The 19,587-nt window shown below is 37.3% G+C and overlaps 9 protein-coding genes and 1 non-coding gene across 10 annotated transcripts; 5 read left to right on the top strand and 5 right to left on the bottom strand.

Annotated features, from left to right (window-relative positions):
• Window positions 1-141: 141 nt before the first annotated feature.
• SMKI04G1790 (uncharacterized protein) lies at window positions 142-1,128 on the top strand (the record flags this gene model as incomplete). Its single annotated transcript, XM_056226711.1, has 1 exon — window positions 142-1,128. One exon carries the CDS (start codon window positions 142-144, stop codon window positions 1,126-1,128), a length of 987 nt encoding a protein of 328 aa, XP_056080960.1.
• A 462-nt stretch (window positions 1,129-1,590) lies between these two features.
• On the top strand, window positions 1,591-4,131 carry MBP1 (transcription factor MBP1; the record flags this gene model as incomplete). The annotated part of the gene is made up of 1 exon (XM_056226712.1): window positions 1,591-4,131. One exon carries the CDS (start codon window positions 1,591-1,593, stop codon window positions 4,129-4,131), a length of 2,541 nt encoding a protein of 846 aa, XP_056080961.1.
• A 283-nt stretch (window positions 4,132-4,414) lies between these two features.
• PSA1 (mannose-1-phosphate guanylyltransferase) lies at window positions 4,415-5,500 on the bottom strand (the record flags this gene model as incomplete). The annotated part of the gene is made up of 1 exon (XM_056226713.1): window positions 4,415-5,500. One exon carries the CDS (start codon window positions 5,498-5,500, stop codon window positions 4,415-4,417), a length of 1,086 nt encoding a protein of 361 aa, XP_056080962.1.
• A 3,758-nt stretch (window positions 5,501-9,258) lies between these two features.
• SMKI04G1820 (uncharacterized protein) lies at window positions 9,259-9,555 on the top strand (the record flags this gene model as incomplete). The annotated part of the gene is made up of 1 exon (XM_056226716.1): window positions 9,259-9,555. One exon carries the CDS (start codon window positions 9,259-9,261, stop codon window positions 9,553-9,555), a length of 297 nt encoding a protein of 98 aa, XP_056080963.1.
• A 3,497-nt stretch (window positions 9,556-13,052) lies between these two features.
• Window positions 13,053-13,148, top strand: Smki_4.trna2K. Its single transcript has 2 exons — window positions 13,053-13,089; window positions 13,113-13,148. It is a non-coding gene; the product is annotated as a tRNA-Lys (tRNA).
• Window positions 13,149-13,283: 135 nt separating this feature from the next.
• Window positions 13,284-14,744, bottom strand: MCH1 (Mch1p; the record flags this gene model as incomplete). Its single annotated transcript, XM_056226717.1, has 1 exon — window positions 13,284-14,744. One exon carries the CDS (start codon window positions 14,742-14,744, stop codon window positions 13,284-13,286), a length of 1,461 nt encoding a protein of 486 aa, XP_056080964.1.
• Window positions 14,745-15,170: 426 nt separating this feature from the next.
• On the bottom strand, window positions 15,171-15,722 carry PBP4 (Pbp4p; the record flags this gene model as incomplete). The annotated part of the gene is made up of 1 exon (XM_056226718.1): window positions 15,171-15,722. The coding sequence occupies one exon, from the start codon at window positions 15,720-15,722 to the stop codon at window positions 15,171-15,173; it is 552 nt and encodes a 183-aa protein (XP_056080965.1).
• Window positions 15,723-16,132: 410 nt separating this feature from the next.
• SLC1 (1-acylglycerol-3-phosphate O-acyltransferase SLC1) lies at window positions 16,133-17,041 on the bottom strand (the record flags this gene model as incomplete). The annotated part of the gene is made up of 1 exon (XM_056226719.1): window positions 16,133-17,041. The coding sequence occupies one exon, from the start codon at window positions 17,039-17,041 to the stop codon at window positions 16,133-16,135; it is 909 nt and encodes a 302-aa protein (XP_056080966.1).
• A 363-nt stretch (window positions 17,042-17,404) lies between these two features.
• Window positions 17,405-18,232, top strand: LHP1 (tRNA maturation protein LHP1; the record flags this gene model as incomplete). The annotated part of the gene is made up of 1 exon (XM_056226720.1): window positions 17,405-18,232. One exon carries the CDS (start codon window positions 17,405-17,407, stop codon window positions 18,230-18,232), a length of 828 nt encoding a protein of 275 aa, XP_056080967.1.
• Window positions 18,233-18,532: 300 nt separating this feature from the next.
• Window positions 18,533-19,342, bottom strand: KNH1 (Knh1p; the record flags this gene model as incomplete). Its single annotated transcript, XM_056226721.1, has 1 exon — window positions 18,533-19,342. One exon carries the CDS (start codon window positions 19,340-19,342, stop codon window positions 18,533-18,535), a length of 810 nt encoding a protein of 269 aa, XP_056080968.1.
• Between the last annotated feature and the right edge of the window lie 245 nt (window positions 19,343-19,587).

Genomic DNA, 19,587 nt, shown 5'->3' on the forward strand with positions numbered 1-19,587 from the left:
CATGCATATATATCGAAAAACGCTTGTATATCTAGCGATAAGTCAGTGAAAAAATAGCGGAAAGGCAATGCAAATATACAAAAGGGATGATTGTGCTAGAGAGATTTAAAACAGAAATATTAGTCAAATAGCTAAACTAAAATGGAAAAAAAACATGTTGGCGTGCAAATACAAGATGTTCCCCCAGCACATGTTAAATTAAATCGAAATGAAAAATTCGTTTATATTACAAGTACAACAAACTGCGTGTCTTATCAAATAGCAGCTATAGTTTCATACCCAGAAAAGGCAGATTTATTGAATACCAGTATAGATAATGGAAAATCACTGCACGAGAGTAATAAAATAGCGTTGCTGCTGCACGGGAGTCAATCTCACAAAAACGCCATTTATCAAGCTTTATTGGCAAACAGCCTGAGCCAATCGGGATATTGGGTACTAAGAATCGATTTTAGAGGACAAGGAGATTCATCAGACAACTGCGATTCTACTGTCGGCAGGACGCTCGATCAGGATCTTGAAGATATGTGTACAGTGTACCAAACAATATCTGACAAATCCCTCAGGAAGCAGTTGTACATGACGGGAACAATATCGCTAGATGTGATTGTCGCACATTCTAGGGGTTCTCTTGCTATGTTCACATTCTACCTACAGTTGCTCGCAAGTGCATCTACTTTGCCGTCTTACTTGATTAATTGTGCTGGAAGATATGATGGAAGCGGACTTATCGAACGATGTACACGGCTGCACCCAAATTGGCAAACTGAAGGAGGGTTCCGGGCAAGTGGTCCACGATATGGCAAATACAAAGATCTCTGGATCCCATCGAGCGAAACTTATAGTATTGCCAGCGTTTGTGTTGAAAAATTCGCCGCTATACCATCTACCTGCTCCATAATGTCCTGCTACGGTTTATGTGATCACATAGTCCCACTTAGTGCAGCCTCAAATTATAAAGAGCTTTTTAAGGGCCGACATACCTTGACGCTCATTGAAAATGCAGATCATAATTACTATGGTACTGAGAGTGATCCAAATGTATTAAACTTACCGACAAGGAGGGGCAGAGTCAATTATTCACCACTCGTGGTAGATTCAATTATGGAGTTCCTGGGAAAGACATAAGCCGTAAAACTACATACTACTTTAAGATTGACTTGTGTCGAATTCAACCACATTGCGACATCACCCGCATAAAGCCATTGGAATTACAATTTTAAGATTAAGTAAAAACAACGATTTACTTTATAATAATGATAATGAATGTATTTGAATCGAGCCTTTCTTGTGGTCAACACTCATTAGCCGTTATGGTCAACGTACTCATGTATCTTTCTCATTCTTGCACTTGGATATCTATAGCTTTGTGACTATTGTTTTGTTTTTCTACCCGATTAAATCAGCACAATCAACAGATGAAAAAATAAAAACGAAAACAAAAAGTCAACTTAACTTGGTAAATCTTGAACCATCGAAACCGAAAGCTCATCACATTCATACCGCTAAACAATATCTCAAGTGCGATTGGTTTTTAAATTGTGCTTTCTAAATATTCCGGGACGTTAAGTATATCTCTGAATCACGAGCATGTCTAACCAAATATATTCAGCGAAATATTCGGGGGTTGATGTTTACGAATTTATTCATTCGACAGGATCCATTATGAAAAGAAAAAAGGATGACTGGGTCAATGCTACGCACATATTAAAGGCTGCCAATTTTGCAAAAGCCAAAAGAACTAGAATTCTGGAGAAAGAAGTGCTTAAGGAAACCCATGAAAAAGTTCAAGGCGGGTTTGGTAAATACCAGGGTACATGGGTCCCACTTAACATAGCCAAACAACTGGCAGAAAAATTTAGTGTATACGATCAATTGAAACCGTTGTTTGATTTCACACAGACAGACGGGTCTGCGTCTCCACCTCCGGCTCCAAAACACCACCATGCTTCGAAGGTAGACAGGAAAAAGGCTATTAGAAGTGCGAGTACTTCTGCGATTATGGAAACCAAAAGAAACAGCAAGAAAAGTGAAGAAAATCAATTTCCAAACAGTAAAATATTGGGAAATCCTGCAACCGCACCAAGAAAAAGAGGTCGGCCGGTTGGATCTACAAGAGGAGGCAGAAGGAAGTTAGGGGTCAATTTACAACGTTCTCAAAGTGATATGGGTTTTCCCAGACCAGCAATACCGAATTCTTCAATTTCAACAATGCAACTTCCTTCTATAAGACCCTCCGTGGGACCACAATCCCCAACATTAAGTATTCTGGAAGAAGAAAGACATGACTCTCGACAGCAGCAGCAGCAACAGCAACAGCAACAGCAACAGCAACAGCAACAGCAACAACAAAATAATTCAACCCAATTTAAAGAAATTGATCTCGAAGACGGGCTGTCCAGCGATGTAGAACCTTCACAACAATTACAACAGAGTTTTAATCAAGGTGCTGGATTTGCACCCCAACAACAATCTTCCCTGATACAAACACAGCAAGCAGAATCAATGGTTACGTCCGTATCTTCGTCCCCTTCACTGCCCACATCGCCGGGTGATTTTACCGATAGTAATCCGTTTGGAGAACGGTTTCCTGGCGGTGGCACATCTCCTATAATTTCTATGATTCCACGTTATCCTGTAACTTCAAGGCCTCAGACATCAGATATCAATGACAAAGTCAATAAATACCTTTCAAAATTAGTAGATTATTTTATTTCAAATGAAATGAAGTCAAACAAGTCTCTACCGCAAGTATTATTGCATCCACCTCCCCATAGCGCTCCCTATATTGATGCCCCCATCGATCCTGAATTGCATACTGCATTCCATTGGGCGTGTTCGATGGGGAACTTACCCATTGCTGAGGCATTGTACGAAGCTGGAACAAGTATTAGATCAACGAATTCTGAAGGCCAAACTCCGTTGATGAGAAGTTCATTATTCCATAATTCATACACTAGAAGAACTTTTCCTAGAATTTTCCTATTATTACACGAAACAGTATTCGATGTAGATTCTCATTCCCAAACGGTAATCCATCATATTGTAAAAAGAAAATCAACAACGCCTTCTGCGGTTTATTATCTTGATGTTGTGCTATCTAAAATTAAGGATTTTTCTCCACAATATAGAATTGAGTTATTGTTAAACACACAGGATAAAAATGGCGATACCGCACTGCATATAGCCTCTAAAAATGGAGACATTGTTTTTTTTAACACGTTAGTTAAGATGGGTGCATTAACTACAATATCCAATAAAGAAGGATTAACTGCTAATGAAATAATGAATCGACAATACGAGCAAATGATGATGCAGAATAGCACAAATCCACATTCTAATTCTTTCAACACAGATTTGAACATTCATGTCAATACGAACAATACGGATGTGAAAAATGACGTTAATTCAATGGTAATCATGTCGCCTGTTTCCCCTTCGGATTATATGACGTATCCATCTCAAATCGCCACCAATATATCAAGAAACATTCCTAATGTAGTGAATTCTATGAAACAAATGGCCAGCATATACAATGATCTTCACGAACAACATGACAATGAATTGAAAAATCTGCAAAAAACTTTGAAAAGTATTTTAAAAACAAAAACTCAAATAAACTTGAAGACGCTGGAAATACTAAGAGAGAGCAGGAAAGAAGAAAATGATAAGGCTCAAGATAATGAGAACTTTGAGATTTTATCTCGTCTACAAGAGCAAAATGTCGAGACGTCGAGAAAAAGGCTTATACGTTATAAAAGATTGATTAAACAAAAGCTTGAATACAGACAAACAATCCTGTTGGACAAATTAATAGCAGATGGTTCTCAGGCCACTACGGATAACACAGATGACAGCGATAATAACACATTAGAAAGATTAAAGCTAGCCCAAGAATTAACAGTGTTACAATTTCAAAGAAGAGAACAATTGAGTACTTTAGTGAAAAAAATTGAAGACAATACCAAGATTCATAAGTATAGACGAATTATAAGGGAAGGGACGGAAATGAATATTGAAGAAGTGGACGGTTCATTGGATGTAATACTACAGACATTGATAGCAAATAATAATAAAAATAGGGGCACTGATCAGACTGTCATGATCTCAAACGCGAACAATCATGCATAAAATATAAACAATAACCTATATGTATCAGTATATCAAAGAATGAGTAAAACAATGAGATAATATTTATTAACTTCTTTTACGTAAGTAAAAAGCTACATAAGGATCAACCTTTTTCTTTTTTTTTTTTTTCATTTTTCAATTACAAACTAAGACATGACAGTAAGCAAAACTTATCCTGTGTTTTCTTCTTCTTTTTATAATGTCGAGAAGGGGATTGGCTAAACTAAAATTGACAAAAACAGGTGTGATATAGATTATATTCATTACAGTTCGTTTACCTAACTCACATAATGATAGCTTCCTTTGGAACATTATCGGAGATAGACTTGTGAGGTAAGACTTTACCACCATTGATGTAGATTTCGTCCTTAACTTCAACGTCGTCACCTAAGACAGTGACACCTTCCAAACGACACCATTGACCGACGGTAGAGTTCCAACCAACGATGGTAGACTTGACCAAAGAATGATTCTTGATGGTAGAGTTGCACAAAACAACAGATCTAGTGATTCTAACACCATCACCAATAGTAACATTAGGACCGATAACAACATCTGGACCGATCTTAGCAGTTGAGGAAATCTTAGCAGTTGGGTCGATCAAGGCATTACCCACAATATTGGCGCCAGTAGCCAACTTCTTTGGTTCTCTCTTGGCCAAAGAGTTCAAGTAAAGAACAGTACCGGACAAAAAGTCCTTTGGTTGACCAACATCCATCCAGAAACCTTCCAAATCGAAGGAATATAGTTGTTTTTCTTCAACCAAAATTGGGAAAGTCTCCTTTTCAATAGAAGTTGGCTTCATCTCAATCAAATCAATGACCTCTGGATTTAGGATGTACAAACCAGCGTTAATTCTGTTACCGACAAATTCTTTTGGCTTTTCAACGAATCTGTCAATCAAGTTTGGAGTAGCTATATCATGGACAATGACACCATATTTGGAAGGTTCGTCGACCTTAGTAGCCACAATGGTACCTTTACCCCCGTGAGCTTTGTGAAAGTCGGCTAATTCCTTGAATGGATATTCACAAATGACATCAGAATTTAGAACAAAAAATGGAGAGTTATCCTTTTTCAAAACATCTTCAGCCAACTTCAATGGACCCGCAGTACCCAATGGTTCAGTTTCCACGGAAAAAGTGATGTTGACACCGTATTCCTTCTCGTACTTCTTCAAAGTCTCGACCATGACTTCTGGTCTGTAATTAACAGCAAGAACGATGTCAGTAACACCGGCGTTGGCCAAAGCCTCGATTTGGTGCAGAATCATTGGTCTGTTACCGAATTCGACCAATGGTTTTGGAACGGTTAACGTCAAAGGTCTCAATCTGGTACCGTAACCACCGACTAAAATTAAACCTTTCATTTTTCAATTATATATATATTATCTGTTGAATTTGTAGCTTGTCTTGAATGATAATATTTTGTTCTTATATTTAACAAAATATCTCTGACAGAAGAAAAGAGTTAGCGAATGTAAATTAGTTTGCACACTAGATGAACGATATCAAAGTCAAAGAGATGAGAGGAAAACTGACAAGAAATCGAGAAAAAATACAACATTCAAGAGTAAGGAAAGAGAGCATTATGAAACATTGGACAGTAATGTGAAACCTCTGATATATATATGTTTACAAGAGCGCCACGAAAGAGAGAAAAAAAGAAAACAAAGCGAGAAAAGACCAGCTTACTGATCGCCGGTCGGCTGTGGTTCTGTGTCTGTCGTCTGTTTGTTTGTTTGTTTGTATGTTGCTGCGTTTTTCATGCTGTAAAACGGCAAAAACAAAAGAAAAAGTTTTTCAAATATTGAGATAAAAATAAACGTGGTAGCACCCGAGGCATTTCCAGCTGGCCAACGAGTACACGGTGGCCGTTTCATTTGGTGTTTTTTTTTCATTTTCGCGTTCCTCACACAACAACCCCCATTTTCTTTTGCTGTTCATTGCTGTGCATTGCTGGTTACGTGGCGTGGGCAGTTCAGTTCAGGCTGCCGTTGTAGAACTATAGCCAGGAGAGTTGCACTGGAAGACGAAGTGACCGATTTAGTGCCACTGGCCAAGGGTCTTGCGTTTTACCAGCACGCGGTAGAAAGAATCATGCGCAGCATGAAGAATGTCAAGAGCACGCGCTTCAACCTTGGAATCTTAAGCGATTTTGTGTGTTGAGCTTGGCTCGATCGACAATGCGTATGGTCGCCTTGAAAGTGTACTCAGTAACACGGTTGTACACAGAACGCGAAGTAGTAAGTTACTTTAGGCTTTCTCGGTGTAATATTTAAGGTGAAAAACTAGAACTTTGCACAGTAGAGTCAAAGAAAGCGAGCCGCCGAAATGCATCTAAAAACGCAGTATAGTTTAATATCTCTTTTGATTCAATGGTTTGAGTGCTAAAACTTGGTAGCTTGTTGTAGGCAGGAGTGTTCAAGTTAGGGGGTGCTTGCTTGTGTTGACGCAGAGGACACTTTTCCGTGCCTTAGTACTCACCGTTACTTAGACAAGACAGTAAGGATCGCTTTTGTAAAAAAAATACCTAATATTGCGTTTTCGTATTCTGCTACTAGCGTCAGATACGGTGCCATCCATTCTTTTTTACTCTTTAAAAACAAGAATTACGAAGTCTTAGAGGCCTTCACCATGGCTGGAGTAAGCGCCTGCGTAGAAAGCTCCAGCTAACTGCTGTTCAATTTGAGCTTGTGGCCGACCGTCTCCAAAAAATAAGGATAGGGAAGCTATACAAGAGTGATGCACGTACCGGTGAGGTTTTGATCCTATTCAGAGAAAGTCACTAACTAGAAAAAGTAAATAAAGAAAAAGTGAATAATATTATTACTATTTGCTTGTTATGATGCCTTTACTCAAAATTTACAGTTGGTATTATACTGTTGTAGTGTATGGGTGGCTCGTACACCCGGACTGGTTTTTTTGCTTAAAAGGCCTGCAATGCATAATGTGGCGGTAAGGGAATGAGTAACAAATGGGAAACAAATACGAACAGGAAGAGTGACCAATTGATATCTTCTCTGTTTTGTCAGGCATATCTCTTAGCTATAGTTTATTTCGATGGTAATTAAACAAGATGGCACTCTTTCGTACGTTGGAGAACCGGGTTAGCGAGTTTTACCTTTCAGTGTATCTTATCTTCATCGTATGCTCTTCGTGTCGCAAAGTATGGAACTGAATAGTTTCGACTCCTCTTTCATCAGGCCATACTACAGAATGTTAGCACTGAGACGGCCAAAGACGCAAAATATTACTGTCATGGTCAATGGCAATAACCTTTTGTAAGAAACATGACGGTTTAGAGGATTTGGTACGATCCTTTTTCATTTGGGTGGCCTGAAGCTACATTGATACTGAGCTTGGCATTTCTTCATGAACCATACCTGATCTTATTAAACTACTTTAACCTTGTTTGTATTTTGACCTCATTACATATCAAAATTTCGTCACATGAGCTATTTGATTGTGGTTGTTAGCACGTGGTCTCATGAATGCCTGATAGTCAAATGCTTGAGTTCAAATTGTTCTTCAAGCGAATGGAAGTTTACGCACTAATTAGTTTATAAAGCAGGTGTCAATTTGTATTATCGTTCACCTTTCTTTTCGTCATTCTTCTATTTGAAATATTGTTGATATTTTTATTACACATCTTATACAATGGGCATGGTCACTTCTGTATTATTGCAGCTCTTCTATGGCAAAAAATGATCATTTCACAAGAAAGACCCCAAACTAGTGACAAATGCAAATGCAGAGTAGTTAATATAGTAGTCGTATGGTTTCGAGATCTTACTTGTATTTGTATTGCCACGTAACAGTGCAATAATTCTTGTTAGTATATTCCCATGTTAACCTAGGAAATGGTACATTTTTCTGCGTATTAGTCATTTTGCCGCTTCGAATCGAGCCAGGCACCTCTGTATGACATTGTGCTGCAGTAGTCATAGCCATATAACTAACTTACATTCATCTGTTGTTAGCATAGCTTTATGCAGTTTAGCTGGAAGCAACGGAGTTATCATTATCCATAGCTAATATAACGATACTCCGAAGCATTAAAATCAATATCAACATACACCACACATTGATGTCGTGGTGTTTGAAAGTAAAAAGATGTTAGGAGAACTGTTCGAGAGGTAAGTGCAGATGAAATAAAAATTTCTTAGCCAAATACCAACCAGAAACTTGACATGTAAAGAATATGAATCATTTCCAGTTGAAGATACGGTAAATTAGTTGACTTACTGTCATATTTAAAAAAAACCTGATGCGCTCCATCGGCGAGTGTTTTAAATACTTCTCTTATATAGTATAAAAGGATCTGATCTTATTCTTAATTAATACTAGAACTTAACTATTCATAATCAACAGTATACTATTGTGTAGATCTATTGATTGATTTTTGTGTATATTCTTATGTCCTCGAGGGAAACTTCTAGTATATTCGTTATACATAAAAATGTTACTTTAATCAGAAATGGAATTCCAACAATCATCCCAAAATTAACCTAACTCTCATATTTATGTCTCATCCTTGTTATGGTATGCACTTTCGTTTGAGGTGCCGCAAAAAGCGAAAAGGCTGCTTACTGTCTAAAAAAAAGTTCAATTTAGTTTTGAAATTGTTTGAAACATTCAACTTTACCTCCTCGGAGTTGACAGTATAAAACCTAAGCTGCTTATAATCATAAAGACGGAATCAAGTAAAATTATCTGTTGGACATGCCATCCTATTTGAAAAATGATGATGCCAAGAACGGTGTCAAAATAGGCTCAACAAATGAAGGATTTGCTGGTAACCCTGAACATCCTTAGTTTCAGCTCATACCGCTACTCCGGAGGACATATTTGCATCATGCTGGACATATTTACTTTACGAAATTGTACACTCCTTCCAATTAACGTTCCATCTCTTGGCGTTTCTAGTAACAGCTTTATCGGCTATAGTGGTTCTCACACCTGCCATTGCGGTCGCAATATGCTTAAACGGCTCTCTGGTAGTGCTTCAAGTGTACTTATTTCTTAGACCAATAAGATGTAAGGCTTTCCGTACAAGACTTCTACTTGAGGTAATAACTCGTAGACCATCGATGACAATGGAGGATGGAAAACTATAACATATAACATGAATGAGTATTTGTTCAATAAAGATTTATGGAAAACCCCATACTACTTTTTCGATGAACATGAATGCTATGAGTTTTTCAAAACTCTCATAAAAGGAAAGTATCCTGACGTACAATGGGATACTGCAAATACACAACCATTCAGGAGCATTCCAGAAAATGTGGGCACACCCCACAATTCTGATGTTGATCCAACCATGAAATGGTGCCTCTTCAAAGCAGCAGAAGTTCAAGCGCATACTGTGCAGGAATATTGGAGAAGCCAATATCCCGATGCTAATATACCTTCATTATGACTATTTTTGTATATACTTCATTTAGTAACGTAAATCAAAAGTGCATTTGTCAAGTCATAAAGCGGACATACGATTTAAATAATATACATGATATATCCGGTAAAGAAATTTAGGTATTTTGAAGTTTGAATAATTAATATCTAGCATAACTTACACCCACAAGATAGTTTTGGGAGTAATATTTCACACTCAGAACCAGGTGGTACTGTAAACAGAAGAAAATTGATTCCATACAAGAACAAATTTGAGATAATTTAAAGGATTCCATAGTTGACCAGACTGTGAAATCGCAATTCTCTCCTAGAGCTGCACGCTTGAGTCATTTCAACAATCATTAAATATTGAACGAGAGGTGGTACGCTATAATAAATGAATTTATCTATGCCATTCCGTGACAATGTTCCAGTCAGCATATTGACCGATTATCTCTGGCCAATCTAATGCACCGAACCTTTTCCAACAAGAATAACCGTAATTTCGATGTACAAATATCTAGTTTATATGGTTCACTACGCACCAGTAGTTTTACCATATATCTATTGAATGTGTCGATCAACGGGAAAGTATAACCAAAGTGGTGTCATTACAGAAAATAACACAAGTAAAGTTTCTCGGACAGCGCAGTCTACGATAAAGTAAGTCATTCCTATAACATGTCAACTAAGGGTTCATTTAACATCATCGAAGATCCTTTATAATGGCTACTGCGTTTAAATCGGTCTATACTTTTTCGCTACTATACTAGTCATGCAATATAAGATAAAAATGGTACAAAAGACTCAAAGCCGATTTTAGTGGCATGGGTATACTATCATCGATTCAGATTGCCTAACCACAGTAACGATCAGCTACTCTACTAGAACGTAATGTATCAAAGAATTGGTATCAAATTCTGATTGGTTGCACTATTCTTTTATTTGTCGTAACTGATACCCACACCTAGGTTTCATACTATACCATTTCTCAAACACACATCCGTCCTTTACTGTAACTGCAATGAATTACAAGTTAAGTATTTACAATGACGGCAAGAGAAGCATATGGTTGTTAATAAAAGGACTTTAAAATAGCTTGATTGCGAACTCGAAAACATTGTGTGTTCTATTTTGAAAGCTGATTCGCAGAGCCAATTCAAGTCATCAGCTCATTCAGACAGACAGTCTATCAAGAGTAGTTTACATTCGTATAAGGACCTCAGCTTTGAAATTTGAAATTTGAAAAGTGGTACATAGTTCAAAATTTCTGTCGTTTCATGCCATCAATTCCCTGATTATGACTTCGTCACTTTCCTTTTTCTTAGTAAATTTAATGTGTTCTACGAGACCAATCTCCAGTTTTACCTCTATCGAAAGCTTGGTATCTTGAAATATGGGGTCAGCAATATCAATGTTCAGATATGGCCGCACGGAGCTTAGAAAAGGCTCCTTCATTTCGAGAGTACTTTCAAGGCGTTTTCTCATAATGGTAATTGGTCCACCATCCTGTTTGACACAAATGAGGTAACAATCAACTTATTGGTGTACCGACACACCTATGCCGGCTCTAATACCTGCAGTTTCGAGACGACGTCCTCGTACTATCTTGTGCGGATAGTAGTAGTTCTCAATATAGTGTATGGCCAGATTTATTACTTATAATCATTCTTCCTATAGGCGTACTCTAAAAGATAAGGCACACACGCAGACGCGCACACAATTTTTCATTGTTTCTTATTTGGGAAACAGTCCAATTTTAGACCTGACAACCGTTTAATGCCAAGGTTTGATGGCCTTTGAATGAGGGTCCATTTCTTGGCCGGAAACTGCAGCTGCAGTTCCATAGGCACCTCTCTTGTAAGGAACATTCTCGTGCTCTCAAAAACAAAGGTTTTGGGCAAATATAAAGTGTGTCTCGTATACGAAGTAAAGCATTGTTCAAGAACAACCCGTGCCAATAGTAATAATTACTGACGGACCAAGAAGTGAAACGTGGATAATACAATTGAAAAATGTATCATTAGTAATGCTCCATTTTGCAACGAAGTTGTTCTTAATTTCATATAAATAGAGCAGCCTTCACCGCCTATCTCTGAGAATAAACCTTCATTCCTTTCTTCCTAGTGGTGCTTATACCACCACTAAAAAAAAACAAGTACGATGGTCAAATTAACTTCAAATGCCGATAGTTGATTTTCATCTCAACAAATAGGAACTTACAATGACAAGACTAGATACATATAAAGGAAAGAAAATGTTCCTTTAGTATTTACATAAGTATAGTTAAGCGACAAACTTTGTTGTGTCTTAAGATGAGATACCTCAGTTTGACAATATATCATTTTAATGTTCATAAAACACATATGAAAATGTCTTATAACGAAACGAACAGATTGAGCAACATAAGGTAAAACTCTACCTTCCTTAGCTGTTCTAATCAAATGTATAATACCCAAACAATTAGTTTAGATCCGAGATTCCGCGCTTCCACTATTTATTATAAAATCATATCTTATATAATATATAGGACAAGTAACATCCCGTAAATTAAGTTGATAAGTCGTTTTGACAATAAGTTACTTCCCTAAGATAGTATATTAGGATTGTCAGGACATCCCGGTATTACTCGAGCCCGTAATACAACAGAGGATTTTGAGTAGCAGACTTACCTATGTAAGTATTAGGTAAACCTTTGATCTAAACTTTAACTTGTTCTTTTATATACATGTTGTTGGAATAAGTGATTACTACTATACACCTATTCGTATAAATTGGAGTAGAAAAATTCTAATAATAGAAATCACTGCAGTAATGAGATAAAGATCTATTAATTGATCAGAACCTATTATATAAGAAGATGAGTTATCACCAAATTCTTATCATCAACACTCTGATTTATGTCTGAACTTTTGGGTTTAATATAACCAATCAGCGTGTGTTTTATATACCTCTCTTATATAGATTAAGAAGGAACGGCTATTCTTAATTATTACAACTTACTAAACAACTAATTATCAACATTATTACTATTTGGAGTAGAGTGTTTAAGTTCGTTTCAGGTGTCATTAGCAATTGCCTTTTTAAGTAATTTCTAATATTTCATCTACAACATAGTCGTCACTGCTAACATCGGCTATACTATTCCAACTGTAACATAATCTGTTGTATCTTAAGATGAGATACGTCAGTATGACAATACATCATTCTAAACGTTCATAAAACACATATGAAACAATCTTATAACGAAACGAATAGATTGAACAACATAAGGTAAAACTCTGTTTTTCCGAGCTGAACTAATCAAATGTATAAATACCTGAACAATTAGTTAGATCCGAGATTCCGCGCTTCCACTATTTAGTATAAACCATATCTTATATAATATACAGGATAAGTAACATCCCGTGAATTAAGTTGATAAGTCGTTTTGACAATAAGTTACTTCCCTAAGATAGTATATTAGGATTGTCAAGACACCCGGTATTACTCGAGCCCGTAATACAACTTAATCAGAAGAACTCATCCTTGTTAGCTCAGTTGGTAGAGCGTTCGGCTTTTAAGCGCTTTTGCTTAAGCAAGGATACCGAAATGTCAGGGGTTCGACCCCCCTATGAGGAGTTCTTTCTTTTTTCTTTTTCGAGTTTTAACTTTTAGCCACACTGGAACAACTCTAACAGAAAATAAAAAGTGCAACTTATTGGCATTGACTATATAAGCTATGAACTCGATTGACAAGTTTAGCAACTAGTATGTTTAGATTTTTACTTTTTTATTGTTAAGTTTCCAAAACACTATTGCAGAAAGAACAACGGATGCAATAAATGCGACACTACTGTATTTGTAGACAATCGAAATGCAAGACGATTCCCGCAAGTCTCCACTGTCATTCATACAGCGAGAATCGTAAACTTTTGCATACAACATGCAAAATATCATGGAACCTATTGCAGGTGCGATTAGTAGGCTACCATAAACGGTCCCAAATGAGCGTTCACCCCATACTAACAAGACCAGAGTCGGGTAAATGGTAAACAACCCTCCATATATTATTCCAATCAAGGATCCCGTTGGTACCAAACCCCATGATGAAGCCGAGGAGGCCAGTTTCAACAAAAAGAGTTGTGCACAAACTCCAAGTGAAAGGAACGTCAACAAAATCCATTTAATCGATATTCTTTTCTTGGCAAAAAAATCGGCTACCAAGCCTGTGAGTAGTCTTGTAAAGGTAGAAGATAGTGCATATGTGGATAACAACTCTGTAGATAGGGCGGGCGCATCAATCTGAACTAGAAGGTTGGTTAACGATCCCATGTTAGCAATGAACATTTCCAGCGGCCCTAGCGATAATAAAATTGACATCGCAAGAATATATGTCACAGGATCGCTAAAAATCCTAAATATCGTTTGTGAAAAGTTTTCTTCGACATGAGTGCGTTCTTCTAGCAACGGTGACTGTTCAACATCAATTTGGTCATCCAACAGTTTTTGATTGTCTAGTTCTTCATTGAAATGCAATAATGACACTACACTGGTGGCTATCCATGCAAGTAACCCAATTACAACATAAACCCAGGCAAAAGTTTGGAATACCCTCCCCAGATTCAAACCAGTATCGGAGGAAGGAAAGTGTGCGTTATAAGACCAGAACCACTTGATTCTTAATAATTGGGACCCTACTACGGAAGATATACCATAGCATGTGGTGGGTAAACTAATGGACAATAATTTCGTACGGGGATATAGCTTCGTGCATGTCAATAAAGCGCTGAAATATAGTGCGCTCGTTGATATACCTATAAAAGTGAAACATATTATTGACAGATTAAATGATGAGTCACCATTCCCTTCATTTGACAACTCTGGGTGATTAAAGACATATGCCAGGTATGAATAGCTAGGTATAAACCCTATGATAGCTAGAAGACTCAAAGTTATGGGACCATGGGAATCAGCAATCATACCTAGTATTGGGGGCGTTAAATACATTCCCAAGTTAGTCATACTAGCTATAGTGTTGATTTGCCACGAAGAATAGTTTAAACGTTTCTGCCATGGCTGAGAGTAAAGCGATATCAAAGTAATAAAACCAGCTGACACTGCAGATAATAACGAAAAGATGTATGCGATACGATGTGATGCCTGGGGGGATAAAACATGGGGTAATAGTAAGCGCGTATGGTAGGATAAGTAGTGCTCCACCTTTGATAGAGGCATGTTTTGCACTTGAAAAAAGTTCGAAGGTATAAAATAATATCAAAGAGGACTACTCTTCGTAAAAAGCTAGGGGGTTGCTTTTTATATGGTCGTCTTAGTTATCTTTTATCATGTTTACTCATTCAAAGCAGATTTTCTTTTAGGGCAAAAGGAATCATCATTTTATTTTTCGGAATGAGGTAAAAACCGCTAACATGGAAAAAGTTCAGACCAATTAATATGCAACCAATCAATATTAAAGGTAGAGGCAAAAGAAGTGTTTTAACATAATATACATTTCTTCGCACTATGAATTATAAAACATTATTTACGCTTGTAGAATCAATATTCTATTACTTCTTTTCTTTCCTCATTTGTTTGGACTTTATACTTCGTTTTTTTATTTGACTTCTTCCAGTCTTCCAGAATGCGATAAATTTAATATCCTCATTGATTTCTTAAAACTTTAGCAATCTCGGTCAAGCAACCAAACTTTTTATTTTTATTTTTACTACTTGATACAGTGTCCCAGTCGGTAGCTGCCGTTGAAACTCTACCGCTTGAGGTTTCTGACAGTACTTGCTTATAAGTCTTCGTTGAATGACTCAATTCACCGGTAGTGTAGCTCTGAAATAGTTTATGCATGTACGACCTAACTTCCTCTTTGTTGTAGGGCTGTCTATTTGCTCTTTTGAATTTCTTATTTGTGGACGACCCATTGGTAGTGGGACTACCCTTTGGATTAGCAGATGGCGCAGTAGATACAATGGCCTTGGATTTCCCATTAACAGGTTGTGTAGCAACAGATTCCTCTTTTCTTGACTGTTGTTGCTGTTTTGGAAGAGCCTTGGCAGCAGCCTGGGCCCAGCCTGTTAGTTTCGGTTTTTGAGGAAGAATAGCAGAAGTTGTTCCTTTCGAACTTGGGCTTGAAACGGATAAGGTAGTTTTTAAGGTGGAGGTAGCTTTGCCATTCACACTAGTGGTTGATGTTGTTGTCATTTTTATACCAGATCAAAAAGAAAAGTGTACCGTAATTATATAATAAAATGGATGTAAATTCTGAAACAAAAAATTGGTAACAGTGAATAGATGGAAAATTTCAGAAAAAATGAATTGAAAATAATACAGTAAAATATGCACAAGATTATATTATTTATTATTCCTCGTAATTTTTTCCTTTCTGTTTAATCTAATATATTTGACACAGTCTAGTCTGGTTATATACATTTCATTAAAACAGCTTTCTCTGATATAGAATAAAGTAGTTGTTTGATTAATCACTTTATACGTTAAAGTTTATCAATTGTTTTGCGACATAAAACAAAATAAAACATTCATAAAGTCATTTGCTTTTAAAAAGATAATTACAGCTTTTCAGTCTATATACGATTCTAAGATTGTGTAGTGGCTCAATTCATCTTTTTTATGGAAGATTCTTCGTGGTTGGTACTGACGTCGTTGCTAATGCCAACAGAAGTCGCATGCTCATTCTTGCTTTTGTTCACTTTTCTGTCATGTTGAAGAGCAGCGTACTCAATAGCTTGTGGTGGTAGAGTAGTATCGTTAATGGCAGGAGAGTAACCAATCTCCTTTAAGGTAGTAACCATTTGGTCTCTAACTTGTTCAGCAAATTCACCAATTTTGTCCTTAGTTAAATTCTCAGTTGAAATAGGTTTTAAGATTTTAACAATCATGCGGCCTCTGTTTAAGACCCCATACTTAGGACTCATCAAGGTGCTGGTATTCGAAACAACTACGGGAACAATTGGAATTTTACCCTGTTGTGCTAAATGGAAAGCACCTTTCTTGAAGGGTGCCATTGTTAATTCACTTGTGTAAGACCTGGTACCTTCAGGAAAAACCCATAGAGCACGTTTGTTCTTCTTAACATTTTCCAAACCTTTATTTAAGGTGTCGATGGCTTCTTGCCTTTTAGTCCTGTCTAGGAAGTAAGTACCACTCAAAGCCATAAACCAACCCAAAAATGGGACATATTTCAGCGACTTCTTGGCAGTAACTGTACAACCAGGTGGGAAAATTCTTCCCAACATGAAGATATCCAGGGTGGACTGATGATTGGCAACCATAATGTAGGGCTTTTTAGCCAAATTCTCCTCACCAATAACCGTGACTTCAAGGCCAAGCACCAGTTTCATGACATGGTAGAAACAACGCGCAGTAATCCACTGTGCCAGATGTTGTTTACCAATCAACGTGCAAATGATAGAGACGATCACACCGTAAAGGCCGCCGCTTGCAAGCGCCAGTACGACCAACACGGACCTCAAGTAGTACAAGAACCTAGCTATCACGCTCATTTTTTTACTCGATTTTTTTCCTTAAGTTCAATTGCTAAATCGCTCCGTTTGACATGGATCTTTATCTTCACTTTATAATTATCCTAGCATAAACCTTTTAACATCATACCATATTCTCAACAAAAGAACGCGAGCATAATAAATATCATCATCAACGAATTACATCCCGTGACCGTGAAAAATTTTTCGTTTTGGTCTCAGTATTACCGTTCAGCCCAACCTCATCGCAATATCTCATTTTTTAGACTAGAACCAGATCAAAAGTACTGACTCGCATCTCATCGCTACAATGATCTTTTTTTTTTTGAAGTAATGGATCCTGTCTGGTTCTGCCATAACTGAAATAGCATCGAAGGATAAGTCATGTCTGAAAAACCACAACAAAAACAAGAGGAGAAACCCCAATCAAGACGTAATTCATTCGCCGTGATTGAATTTACTCCAGAAGTCTTAGATAGATGTTTGAAGCAAGTAGAATTCTACTTTTCTGAATTCAACTTTCCATATGACAGGTTCTTGCGCACAACTGCGGAAAAAAACGATGGCTGGGTCCCCATTAGCACCATTGCCACATTCAATCGTATGAAGAAATATAGACCAGTGGATAAGGTTATTGAGGCACTACGTAGTTCTGAAATTTTGGAGGTATCTGCTGACGGAGAAAATGTCAAGAGACGTGTTCCATTGGACTTAACTGCTGCCAGAAATGCGAGAATTGAGCAAAATCAAAGAACTTTGGCTGTCATGAATTTGCCACATGAAGATATCGAAGCTTCTCAAATTCCTGAACTACAAGAGAACTTGGAAACCTTTTTCAAAAAACTAGGTGAAATCAACCAAGTGCGTTTGAGAAGAGATCACAAGAATAAGAAATTCAATGGTACAGTCTTGGTAGAATTCAAGACGATTCCAGAATGCGAAGCCTTCTTGAAGTCGTATTCTAACGACGATGAGTCCAATGAAATTCTGTCATACGAAGGTAAGAAACTAAGCGTTTTAACGAAGAAGCAATTTGATTTGCAAAGAGAGGCCTCTAAATCTAAAAACTTTAGTGGTAGATCAAGATCTTTCAACAGTCATAAAAAAAAAAACGTGCCCAAGTTTTCCAAAAACAAGAAGAAAGACGACAAGGAAGAATCCAAAGAGGAGTCCTCTGCCATTGCCGATGACGATGAGGAACATAAGGAATGATTCTTGTGTCTTCTCTTGAACTCTTATCTCATTATCATAGCATATTCAGAATATATGTACCGACATATGTATTCAATAGAAATACTAGTATGAACAACAAAATATTACTAGATTTTTATATTATAACATATTAATTATTACTTTATTAATTTTTTTTGATATTAATAATACACTTACTCTGAGAAAGAACGGAAAACGGCTTGTCCATGTATAAAAAAACAAAATAGAATCAAGCAGAGATGTGCGAACGACCATGAAAAATAATGTCCCCATATCCGTCAAGTTGATATTTTCGTTCTTTCATTGCCTTCTTTTCAAAGCATTGATTTTTCTTGCCGTTAAAGATAGTCGCTTGCGAGGATTGTACCAACCGCCGTTATCAGCCGGCATAGGAGCCGGCGTTGCATAGTTACTATCAGCTGTAATCGTGTACGACCACCCTGGCGTTACAGTAGTATGTTGATCAACAGAATTTCTTAGGGTGTAGTAGTATGTTACTTCACTAGTAGCGTATTTTCTCTTCCATGTCTTTGCCGTTACCCTTGTAGCCGGTTGGAGTTGCATAGGGGCATATTTTACAACACCTGTTTGCAAATTGTAAGGAACGGTAAAACTCTTAGAATCGATGGTGGCACCAAGATCTCCCGTGGTAATTCTTGTCTGTGCTTCGGGTGCAATGGTTATCATGCTCGGATTAGCCAATTTTGAACCTACCATCCCTTTCAGTTTGAACCTGTTAGTATAATGGATGGTATAACCAATAGCAGTTTGTGCAAAGACCTGAATAAAATAAACACCGTCTGTTCCAACAGTGTTTTCTATGATAGCATTAAACTCGTTGCCTGTCAATTCTGTTGCAGCCAGGGTTTGAAGCGTAGCCATTGCTTCGATCATAGCATTAGTTCCCGAGCACAGAATAAACGTATATTTAATAAACTCTTTCTCCTGAGGAGTGTTATCTGTATGCATCCATTTTACTTTGATGGTGGCCTGACTTGAACCTGATAAGTCATAAACGGAGTTAGGTTCTGGCGCCACAATAGCCACATCGCAATACCCCATTTTAAACCTTACCAAAAAAAAAAGTGCTAAGAATGATACTACCAGCATATCTTCTACGTGTTAGATTTGGTTTTGTTATTTTATTACCTGCAGGGTTCACAATTTACTTGAGAAACGAATGTAATATTGTATTTTTACCTTTTACTGTTGTGAGATTGCATCCAAGAATTTTATAAGTCATGCAAGTAGGCATCCACATAAAGAGTACATGAACCTTTACACGACCTTCTTTACATGTTCATTCTTTTGAGAAGGAAAAGGGGAAAATGGTTTAAAGGAAGTGTACTCTTAGT

This window comes from Saccharomyces mikatae, assembly GCF_947241705.1.
Source record: "Saccharomyces mikatae IFO 1815 strain IFO1815 genome assembly, chromosome: 4".
NCBI classification, from domain to species: domain Eukaryota; kingdom Fungi; phylum Ascomycota; class Saccharomycetes; order Saccharomycetales; family Saccharomycetaceae; genus Saccharomyces; species Saccharomyces mikatae.